The 12,772-nt window shown below is 32.2% G+C and overlaps 1 protein-coding gene across 1 annotated transcript; it reads right to left on the bottom strand.

Moving 5' to 3' along the window:
• Nucleotides 1-519: 519 nt before the first annotated feature.
• Nucleotides 520-2,166, bottom strand: LOC134694274 (E3 ubiquitin-protein ligase Midline-1-like). Its single transcript, XM_063555277.1, has one exon. It carries the CDS (start codon nt 2,164-2,166, stop codon nt 520-522), a length of 1,647 nt encoding a protein of 548 aa, XP_063411347.1.
• Between the last annotated feature and the right edge of the window lie 10,606 nt (nt 2,167-12,772).

The following is a 12,772-nucleotide window of genomic DNA, read 5'->3' as shown; positions in this document are numbered from 1 at the left end:
AAACACGTCATGAAATAAACAATGCCCTTCATAAGGAATGGTTGCGGTTACCTGAGCAACAAATTTGTCGACTGGTGGCAGGAATCAGAAGACGTTAAGAGGCGGTTATCCGTTTGAATGGAGGCTGCATCAAGTACTAATTCTTTGGCGTATAACGGTCAACTATGATGTCAACAATCATCTTAAGATTAATTTTGAAATGTCTGACATTGTAAAGTTCGACTACAGTAAAAGTTACAAAATGCATTTTGTTTGTACAAAAAATACTTCATTTTGTTATCAAAATTGTGGTTAGATAAAACATTTTTTCATACATTTTTATATTCATTTTAATGCAAATGTTATCATTAACGATGTTTCAATATTATTTTACAAATATTTTATCATATTCTATCCAAAAAAAGAGGCTGATTTTTCAAGGTTTAAAAAATCAAGGTGTTGCAATATGTGTATATATAAAAAAAAATTATTGTTTATCTTTCGGCTAATCACCAATTCTCACAGTCATTTTAGTGTTCATTAAGTTTTATAGATATTGATAGATCTACCATATTCGTTTAGAACTAACAGTTCTTTTGTTTCTTTGTTGTAAGATATACAGAACGGACCATTAATGCCGTCGTCTGCTGTCAAGACAATGTCATGCTTCTGTTCATCATTAGATATTTTATGTATATTGTCTGGTGAACATCCTCTTAAATACACATCCCCAAAGTCATCTACGGCTACATCACCAACTTCTTCCAGTCCAGGACTGATGTATATCTCACGTTCTGTTCCATCCGAAGAAACTAAGAATAATTTATTATTATCAAAGTCAGTACAATAGACATCACCATCCTGATTGGCACAAATATAATAAGGATCAAATGTTGTTTGTAATACTTTATGAACTTTACCATTAATATCCACAATGGTTATAGTGTGAGATTGATTTTTTACCCATATCTTGTCATTTAAACTGGTGATTCTCGTACAGTTTCCTTCAACTTCAATTATCCTTCCAGGCTTCAATGATGTCAGGTCGATGATCTGGATACCTGCATCACCAACAGCTACTACAGCATGATTTTTGTCAAATAAGCTTATATCTAGTGGTGAATAATCCAATTCAATCACGTTGGAGTTCGATCCATCAACTGTACAAACAAAATGTTGTTTGCCCCTGTTGTGACAGAGGAGTAACCTATCAGCAGGCATAAAGCATCCCCTATAGACACGTACTTCATTATCTAATTTCGTGGTCTGGAATGAATGTGACAGTGATAACTTTCTTTTGTCTTTCACTAGAAATTGACCTTGTTGATCAATATCTAGTACAGGTATTTGGACTTGAACATTTTCTACCGTTATTGTACCCAAGTCTGGGACTAGTTTCTTAATTTTCGACTCAGATTCTGACGGATGATATTTAAGTATCGGAACAGTAGCTGTTTGGATTTCTCTGATTTCTAATTCTTTCTGGTAGGTTTTTGCATCTAGAAATTTTACCACCTGGAATAAATGAACTTCTGATGTGTGTTGCTTCAGTAAATTTAGATCACTTTTCCATGTAGACAGCGAGTCTGAGCTGGATTGTATGATATTTCTGTTTCGGGACACACTCTCAGTACAATGTGTATACTTAGAATCAATATCTTTATGTATCTCTGCTTCTAACGTATCTAAATGAGCAATGACTTTCCGTTTGATTTCAGACACCCTTGTCTTTATTTTGGAACGACTTTCGTCCAAATCTACGAGTGTTTTCTCACTTTGACTTCGTCTGTTCTCTGTAACTTGGCATAGGTTCGAAATCCTTCTCTCTAGATCAGAAATAGCGGTACCATCTTTCACGCCTCTAGCAGCTTTTTCAATTGAAATGACAGACTTGCAATTCTGATGTGATACCGGAACACATGACTTGCAGACTGCCTTGTCATGTTGACAGCAGTACAGTGCAATCTTTTGATCTGGATGATTGTCGCAGTTCTTGGACAATGTAAGAAGTGACGAACTCAGTTGTTGTATCTCTTGCGTTGGTATTACCTTGTGAGGCGGGGACATCCTTTTGTGAACTCTGGAACACGCCTTACATACAAGTTCACTGCAGTCACTGCACCAAGATACAGCTGTGATGTCTTCATCACTGCGCTGACAACCAGCACATAATTTACTGTCCGCCATTCTGTAAGAATAGAAAAACATAGCGTCTGCAGATATTCACTAAAAGAATGAAAAGTGTTGCGGCCTTCTTTGACCTCATGTGGTCTGTAAAGAGTTAACGGTTAAATTTAGACATAGATAGTATTTAAACTTATTGCACTTTTCAAAAGAAATGATATAAAAAAAACATTTTTATCCTTTTAAAGCGAGAGTGATCACTCTGACCTGTCTCAACTCCTTATCAGATAATAACTGAATAACTGCAGAAAAAAAGAAATGTTATATCTATCAGTTTTGTATTCAAGAAAAAAAAAGAAATCAAGAATGAGGTCAAAAAATAAATGTTACACAATTGCAGTACATCAAGTTCTCCACATTAAATAAGACAACTAGATGATAATTTGTGACAAAATATATTTCACATTATAAAGAGTGTAAAGAATTTCCAGGAATAAATCTTTTGAAAAAATAAAACATCAGTTGAAATAAATAGAAGAGTAAGAATGTCTTTAATAATTTTGGAAAATTGTAAAGAAGATAGTACGAAAATATGATACTGTTATCTTAATATCATAAGGAAACATCAAATAGTGAAAATAATGAAATCTAATAAGAATTAAAAAAAATGGAACTGCGGAGGGGATTCTCTGCATAAGCGTCTTTTATGGCAAGCCGTTTTGCTATTTATTCTTACTTCAAGATATCTCTTAAACTTTCTTAGATATCTTATATAGTTTAAAAGATATCTTATAAAGTTTATAAGATATCTTATATAGTTTTTAAGATATATCATATAGTTTATAAGATATCTTATATAGTTTATAAGATATCTTATATAGTTAATCAGATATCTCATATAATTTATCAGATATCTTATATAATTGTCTTTATAAGATATCTCATAAACTATATAAGATATCTTATAAACTATATGATATAGCTTATAAACTATATAAGATATCTTATAAACTATATAAGATATCTTATAAACTATATTAGATATCTTATAAATTATATAAGATATCTTATATAAAAATGATTTATAAGATATCTCATTTACTTTATAAGATATCTTAAAAAATATATAAGATATCTTATTAATTTTAGGAGATATCTTATATAACATTAATGATATCTTATATAATATATAAGATATCTCATATTATTTATAAGATATCTTATATATCATAGGAGATATCTTATATATTATTGGAGAAATCTTATATTTTATAGGAGATATCTTATTTAGTTTATAAGGTATCTCATGAAGTTTATAAGATATCTCCTAAAGTTTATAAGATATCTTATACAGTTTATCAGATATCTTATATAATTGTCTTTATAAGATATCTCATAAGCTATATAAGATATCTTATAAACTATATGAGATATCTTATAAACTATATAAGATATCTTATAAACTATATAAGATATCTTATAAATTATATAAGATATCTTATATAAAAATTGTTTATAAGATATCTCATATACTTTATAAGATATCTTATTAACTTTAGAAGATATCTTATAAAGTATATAAGATATCATATAAACTTTTTGAGATATCTTATATAACATTAAAGATATCTTACATAACATTAAAGATATCTCATATACCATTAAAAATATCTTATATAATCTATGAGATATCTTATAAAAATGAAATTATATAAGATATCTTATATATTAAAGGAGATATCTTATATATTATATAAGATATCTTATATATTATATAAGATATCTTATATATTATATAAGATATCTTATATATTATATAAGATATCTTATATATTAAAAGAGATATCTTGAAATTCAAATAAATAGTAAAACGGCTTGCCATAGTCTTTGGTCAAGAGAAATATCAAGAACATTGTCAAAACAACATCGACTCGTATTTATCAGAGATTAACACTGTCACTTTTAATGTGAAGTAACTATAAGCAAATTCAAAGGGAAAATTGGTATATGAACACAGCTTTAGTGTTTGTGTGTTATATGTCCCCATTTCTTTACATTATAATGCAGAAACGAGTGACGTCTTTCTTGTCCGTATACAACAAATGAAAGGCGAGATGATACCATGCAGAGGCACATGCAAATTCATAGATGGAAAATAAACAGACATCGCCGTGGCTAAAAAGAAAATAAACAGATAACGCCGTGGCTAAAAAATAAAAATAAAACACAGGCAATTAAGTATCTGGATTGAATATGAAAACACCTCAAAATGGCTTTACATGTAGTTTTCAAATAATCAAAACATACACACTTTTTATGTTTTATTTTCGGAATTGTTGTTTGACATCTACTATATTTAGCCTTGGTTACCAACGTAAACAAACAGTTTCTATTGTCATCGTTATCATAAGTAGTTGCACTATTCAATTTTGAATATAATTGTTAGATTAAACTTACCTATCAAGTTTAAACATAGAACTGTGTCTTTTGTTTTTTATCAACCGAAGCACATTTAAATTACTTTCGTTTTCAATGGAAATTCCCACTCAATTAAAGGGAGATGATTTAAATGTTCCAAAGGTGATTCGACTGAATCGGCTCGTAAATTTAAATCGAATATTTGTTGATGTTGATAAAAAGAAAGACATATTTTAAGACTGCGTAGCTAATCAATTTGTTATTACAATAATAAATGGGTCATAATAAATGTATTGTCGCTTATATAGTTGCCTTTATGGTTACACAGTATACCGTATCGCGTTTAGCAGGTTATTTTTGCGTGTTTAGAGATGTGTATAGGGCGTACATCTACCCGAAACATGTGACTAGAAAAGAGAACTCTGTTATTTATTTCAATAGGATTAAATTGATCGAAGGCTTTGTATATATTACCTTACGGATCTTTAATATTCAATGATTCCATGGGAATGGGGCGATGATACATTAGCGGCGGATTAAGAGCGATGTATAGAGCGTACATCTACCCAAAAGATATGGAAAAAAGAGGAACTAAGTAATTAATAAATCAATCAACGTCTATCTTCGAAAAAAAATAGTAGCTTATAAAAGGACATTAAATTCCTGGATAAATGTGCATTAATATTTGTGCTAGGAAACCAATTTTTATATGAAAATCATGTGAAAGTCTAAACAATAAAGTCGTTCAGTCATGTTCACTTCGCTTGAAGTTATTCCAGTACTGATTAGATACTTTCAAAAATATGTATGATGTTTTACCTGGCTTTGGGAACTCCTGCCAACAAAATGTTTTAAACTGTACTGAAAATGTGTGTTTGACCTGTCCAGGAATTGAACATATAACCTCTTAACCTTCTTGCAGCACACAACAAGGACACTATCCGGACAGATTGTACAATCAAATTTCATTTACACACTCAAGTAACTGGTCCTAGAGGTGCAATTTTGTTTATGTGAATTCTTTATTTATTCACCATCACTACCGTCATTTCTAATGTTGGTCTAGTAAACAGTCATTTAAAATTATTAGTTTAAACATATTTGGTTATAGTGGGTTGGGAAACAAGTTATTACATGTTGTTTTAAACATTTCCACTTTGCAGGTGCGAGTGCTGCCTTGTAGGGGAATTAGCCAGCATGTTTTCGAAATATACAAGGATGTATTTAACGTGCAAGAGATATGACTCTCTCTTAACACGAGTCAGCCTTTTAATCTCCACTTCCGACAGATTATCATAGTTTTTGCAAGACAATACTCGGAAATGTTGTCAAGGGAGACCCGAAAATTCAGTCTGAAATTTTATCCCCGGAGTGAGGATCGAACCAGGAACCTTTGCATAAGAAGTCCGATGAACTTTTTTTTTCTATGGATAACATTTTATTTAAACATGTGCAATGAAAATTCACCAGACAGTACCTGATATAAATTACATCTGATGTTACTATATGTAACAGACAGTGACAGTATGAAATTTATACAATATTTCTGCATGGTTATTTGATAACGGAATTGTCAGATATAAAATATTCTTTTCTCTGATTTAAAGATAAAAATACTGAGAAATGTATTTTCTTAACAATGTTTCAAAACAGTCTACTGAATTGAGCTTAACTGGAGGATTCAACAATACGAAATTTCTTCCTTTATAGATTCTTAATCATAATGAAATTAGCGACCTATAAAAAAAAATCGTTACTTCTTTTCAAAAAAAACAAAAACATAGCTTGGTCAAAATCCAGCGTATTTACAAAAATATCATCAATATTACACATGAAATTACACTAAACAAGGCTCTGCTTTCATCAATCTGAATTATCCATTCCTTCATAACAGTTTGACGACTTCAAAATCAAATACAATGTACTATTGGGTAAAATTGAACTTTAAATGACGAATTAGCAAATTATCATGACTGTTTATGTTATAGTAATTTAATTTGTTTTCCTAATTAAATATATAATTACTCAATACGCAATACAATGTATGACATCTATATCTCACTACTCTACATGTGGCCTTAATAATGTTTTCCTCGTTTTATTTGAAAACAAACGTCAAGTACTTGAGCAAATGGCATTAAACATGATAGATTTTCACATAAAGTTAATAATACGAAGAAGAAATTGTTTTGATGAACTCTTAAATTTTTTATGAATTCATAATACATCAATGTATGTATGTATACCTACTTAAATTTCACTGAACATGTAAAGTGCCCACGCATACACTTTTAAATGTGTCGTGACGAACGTGACTGAAGATACTTATACAAATTCAAAGGTAGAATTGTTAAATGGACAACGCAGCTTTAGTGTGTGCTTATTCATTATAGGCCCCCATTTCGTTACATATTAATGCAGAAACGAATAACGTCTTTCTAGAAAATATCAGTATACTACAAATGAAGGGAGAAAGATACCATACAGAGGATCATTCAATTTCATAGATAGAAAATAAACAACCAAGGCCGTGACTAGAAAAGAAAAACAATCCAGATACAATTCAGTATCTAAATTAGATATGAAAACACCTCAAAATGGCTTTGCATGTAGTTTTCAAATAATCATAACAAACACACGTTTTATGTGTTATTTTCGAAATTGTAGTATAATTATCCTTGGTTACCGACGTAAACAAACGATTTGTATTGTCATCTTTATCATCAGAAGTTTTACTTTTCTATTGTGAATTCAATATGATTGTTATATTAAACTTACCTATCGAGTTTGTTTCAAACAAAAACTGTGTCTTTGTTTTTTTATCAATCAACCGAGGTAACTTAAAATTACTTTCGTTTTCAGTGGAAATTCCCATTCAATTAAAGGGAGATTATTTAAATGTTCTAAAGGTGATTTGACTGAATCGGCGCGTAAATCTAAATCGAATTCGTGTTTATGGTGATAAAAAGAAAAAGATATTTTAAGACCGTGTAGCTAAACATTTTGTGATTTCACATTTACACATGTTTACAATAGTAAATGGGTCATAACAAAAGTATTGTCGCTAATATAGTTGCCTTTATGGTTACACAACATACCGTTTCGTTGGTGAATTTCGCGTGTTGAGAGCTGTGTATAGAGCGTGAATATATCCGGAACATATGACAAGAAAAGGGAACTATGTAATGTATTGCAATAGAATTAAATTGATCCAAGTCTTTGTATAAATTACCTTACAAATCTTTAATAAACAATGATTCCATGGGTATGGGCAGGGATACATTAGCGGCGGGTTAAGAGTGGGTTAAAGTGCGTACATCTAACCAAAAGATATATGAAAATAAAAAGGAACTCAGTTATCAAAAAATGAATCTACTAGTACTGCAACTGACATCGAAAAAGATGCTTAGTTAACGAGTTTAATGGTCCGGAATAACACAAGGCTGCAATTAAATTGTTTTAAATAATAAAATAATATCTACATTTTAATTTCCGTCTGGTCGTAAAAAGTTTCTATGGTCACATTTTTGTATTTTGTCCCTTTAATGGGTGTACCCCTCAATTTAAGGTTTTGGGTAGTAACTTTAAAATCCAAAAAAATATTTTTTGGTTAAATGTCCCGCTATTTTCGTAAATATTTGCTATGCACATATCATCGGAATGATGAAGACATACATGTAAATATAATACCATCTCCAAGTCAAACTTTCAAACTTAAAGTTGGCTGTTTTTTTAGATAGACATTTAACGCATTTTTCTTTGAAAACGAGAAAACATATGATCCAAAAACAGCATTTGTCATTTGAGAGGACAAAACATATTTTTGCGATACTGCATGCAAATTTTGTTTGGCAAATGCCAAACAATTTTGTAAAAACTCAAAAACAGAAAACATCATTTGTACCTTTTTTATATTACGGAAATTTCCTATCCATCATTCAGCTCCACCATTTATTTTTTCCTTCACAATGAATTTGATAGTTTCGATGTGATTATGTAGGTTTTGTAGGAGAGGTTAATTTATTTTTGAGTGATTTAAATATATATAGTAGTTCTTTCGTATATTTTCTGTTAATAAGTAATATTTTTGTTAATACAATTTTGACTTTTTTTTAAAGTTAACCAAATCCTTCGGATACGAGTTTTTTCCGGATAATGACTATAGTTGATATTGTATGAAAATACATTGTATGTGAATGTTTAACCTCAGAGCAACTAATATGCATGCAAGTGGTCGGGGAAAGGTACTATTGAAGTTTCGCTGAGATTTGGTGTGTGACAAGGGGATGCTACACCCAATTTCTCGAAATTGGGCGAATAATCAGTCATGTAATGAGATCTAGACTTGCACCAGAAGGCAAAATTGTTGCGTCTTTAAATTAGATTGATTGATTGATTGTTGGTTGCTCAACGTCCAGTGGCAAATATTTCATGCATGTTTAGGACGAGAACAATTTAACAATAAAAACAATAGGTAGGTCTTGTCATAAAAGAGGCCATTCGGGATGATGGTCAGGAAAATTTGGACTGCCATTGGAAAATGATGGTGTATTGGATTTGGACAAAACATTCCCATTGCAACAAGCCACCTACGGACCCCTCAAAGAGTTGTTGCAAGGGTTCTTAATGTGCAAAGAACGTGGCACTCTCTTATCACGAGTCATCGGATTCAACGTCCCCATTCTGACCGGACATGACTGCGAACTTCATACATCCCGCACAGCCAAACGGACGCCCCACTTCGTTTTACTGCCGGTCGGGAGAAAAACAAGTGACCATACTTCGTTTCCCCAGTCACCCTTGGGGAACTTTACATTAGTAACAACAGAAATCCATATATGTGATCAAACTGATCGACATGTATCCTCACAACCTGACACTTTATACGATCTCGAGCTCAGTTTCTTCCTTGTAGTTTGGATATAAAACAGGTTTTTTGTGTAAAAAAAAAACCTTTAAAAAAAAACACAAAACTACACAAAACTGAGTCCTCTAAACTTGTTGACAATCTTTTAAGTTGTGCTAAATAATGTGAGTAATCATTTATCCGTGCATTACCAAGTACTTATTGAAGTCAACACCTGTGCAATTAGGTAAAATAGTTACTGAAAAATTAGAATTTGAACTTGCTGTCAGTTCATTGATAACGATTGTTAGTGATGATCTGTTCTTCCATAAGAAAAAGCCTTTCTCATGTAGCACATCCTCTACATATACCGATCACTTTTACCCAGGATTGTCTCTGACGCTTACCAAACTGCCAAACTCCAGAACTAACTAGATATTGTGACACCTTACAATTCAGACACAGTGGGGCCAAGGGATATGAAATATAGAGTTTAGCTCTGAACTCAATATAGGGGATGCCATATCTGCTTCATGAAAATTAAAGTCTATGTTAAGACTTTCAGAATTACACCTAGGTGTGTCTGAAAACATCAAGGATGCATTAAAAGAAAAAAACAATTACTTCACCCTGCCGCCAGTGCTCTTATGAGCTATGTCCTCGTTTGGGTATTTCTATGGAAATGATGCCCGCATAGCTTCTTGATAGATATAGGAAGATGTGGTATGAGTGCCAATGATACAACACACCATCCAAGTCACAATTTATAAAAAGTAAACCAATATTTTAGGTTACGGTCCGGTCTTCAACACGGAGCCTAGGCTCTTAAGTTCATTTGTTAGTTAATTGATGAAAAATAACACAAAGGCGCTTCCTAATCGTATATTGTCCCTAAAGATAACAAAATTTCGTAAATGTATGGCTATTACAAAATCAATCGTTTCTATAACAACATTCGCCCCATTACATTTGGGATCGGCCGTGCAAATATATCATGTATATGCATATGGGAATATGGGTCACGAACATTGATCGAAACTGTGCACTCACATTGGTTTTGTGTTTCCTATGCAAAGGTAAGACTTTATCTGACGAGTTTGACCGAATCAAGACGGTATTTATACTCCAGATGGCATTTGTACTTAAAAACTGTGTTTGCTTTAAATAAACCCTGTCCTGCGCTGACCTTGTTCTTGTAAAAATTGAGAAGAGATTGATTCATGTCTCTATTTATTGCATACTTGAGCTAGTATGTGTCGCTTTTAAAAGTTATATAAGGATCTTGACTGATTTTGAATTACAACATTAGAAAATTGGCATTACATTGTGTAATTTTTCATCCTTCCCTTAAAAAACTGATGAGATAACTTTTTTTACCGGGATTATCCCACTAAGACAATGTTCATGCACCTAACTGACTTTGTTTTATACTCAACCAAACCCCTTATCAAGGCAAGTAACACTAATGAGTTTTTTTTTAACCTCGCACTCGCCTCGGGTGACTATGGTTATAACTGATCTGTCCAGACTTTGCAAATACACAATATGTATTTATCTATAACTAGATACTAATTTTCACAAAATACACAACCTTTTAGATGCCAAATTAAAAACACAGTTTCAGCACTCGAAGATTTTTTTTTTCATAGATAGAAAAAATATTTAAGTAATTTGATAAACTGGTGTTTTATAGTTTGGGAAACAATTCTGTAATATACTGTAGTGAAACAATATACACAATATGAAAGTTTATGGATGTGAAAAGGTCAAGGCCACTTCTTCTTTTCCTATGTCATAAATGGAAAAAAAATCAGAAGGTTCTAAATCAACGCCATTTTTTAATGGCAGCTCTTCATATAAGTAGTCAAGTAGTCAAATTTGTCGTTTTAACATCGTTTATAGTATATGCTTATGATTGAACCGTTTTTGTAGCAATCTGTAGATTAAATAACAGAAAAAATGTTCTTGCTGTTCTTGTGGTTGAAATATTGATATTTTTAGGTCTGACCTTTGATCTCAATTTCACAAAAATGTGACCACTCTTGATTTTTACGACCCAACTTTTCTTGTTGCATACGTTTTCCTCTTTCCATCGATATATAATGTAGGTGTGTGTGCTTCCGGACCATCAAAGTTTAAAAAAATGAACTGTGGTTGCAGTACTATACGTTTATCTTCGAAACAATTAGTTGCTTATATTCAATTCCTGAATTGCTACCTGTGTCAGGAAACCAAGTTTAATCTGAAAATCATGTGCAAGTCTGAACAATCAATTCGTTCGGTCATGTTCACTTTGCTTGAAATTATTCCAGTTCTGAGTAGATACTTTAAAAAGAAATACGTATGATGTTGATTTCTGCAACTAAAATCAAACGGATACTGGGCATAGACTGAACAGTGCTGAATTTACCTCAAAGAAATTGAAAGACTAACAATTACTTAAGGATTGACCTTGGATCATGACGATAACTCTTTAAATCAGTTATGCGTTTGTATTAGTCAAGTTTCGTCAATATATTTTAAGCATTTCCCTGAAACAGATAGGAAATCATCTTTGTTATAACCTAGAACCTAAGAATGTATTTATGAAAATTGTTGACACAAACGTATACAGTACTTACAATGTACTGTACGCACGTATCAACGACAGATCTGATACTTAACGTTCGTTGGCAAATGTTACAGACATATAATTAAACATACTAAATTATGAGCCTTGTTTTGTGCTCTACCTGAAGACATTTCACTGAGCACGTTTTTGTATCTAGGACTCATTTAACGCCTGAGTTGACCTGGCTTTGGGAACATGAAAAAAATAATGTGAAAAACTGTTAAAAAACCTTTTGTTTTGACCTGTCCATGAATTGAACATATAACCTCTTAACCTTCTTGCGGCACACAACTAAGAGACTATCCGGACAAAATGTACAATCAAACTTCTTGCGGCAGACAACTGGGAGACTATCCGGACATAATGCATAATAAAAACTTCTTACAGCACACAACTGGGAGACTATCCGGACAGAATGTACAATAAATACTTCGTGCAGCACACAACTAGGAGACTATCCGGACAGAATGTACAATAAAAACTTCTTACGGCAGACAACTAGGAGACTATTCGGACATATTTTACAATCAAAACTTCTTGCAGCACACAACTAGGAGACTATTCGGACAGAATGTACAATCAAAACATCTTGCGGCTCACAACTAGGAAACTATCCGGACATAATGTATAATACAAACTTCTTACGACACATACCTAGGAGACTATCCGGACATATTGTACAATAAAAACTTCTTGCGGCACACAATTAGGAGACTATCCGGACAAATGGTACGATCAAAACGTCTTGCGGCACACAACTAGGAGACTATCCGGACGAAATGTACAATCAAAAT

This window comes from Mytilus trossulus, chromosome 13, assembly GCF_036588685.1.
Source record: "Mytilus trossulus isolate FHL-02 chromosome 13, PNRI_Mtr1.1.1.hap1, whole genome shotgun sequence".
NCBI classification, from domain to species: domain Eukaryota; kingdom Metazoa; phylum Mollusca; class Bivalvia; order Mytilida; family Mytilidae; genus Mytilus; species Mytilus trossulus.
This window is presented reverse-complemented; position numbering and strand designations above follow the sequence as displayed.

What these genes read in the sequence shown, in the direction of transcription:
- LOC134694274 (XM_063555277.1), bottom strand. Translation starts at nt 2,166, where the DNA reads ATGGCGGACAGTAAATTATGTGCTGGTTGTCAGCGCAGTGATGAAGAC.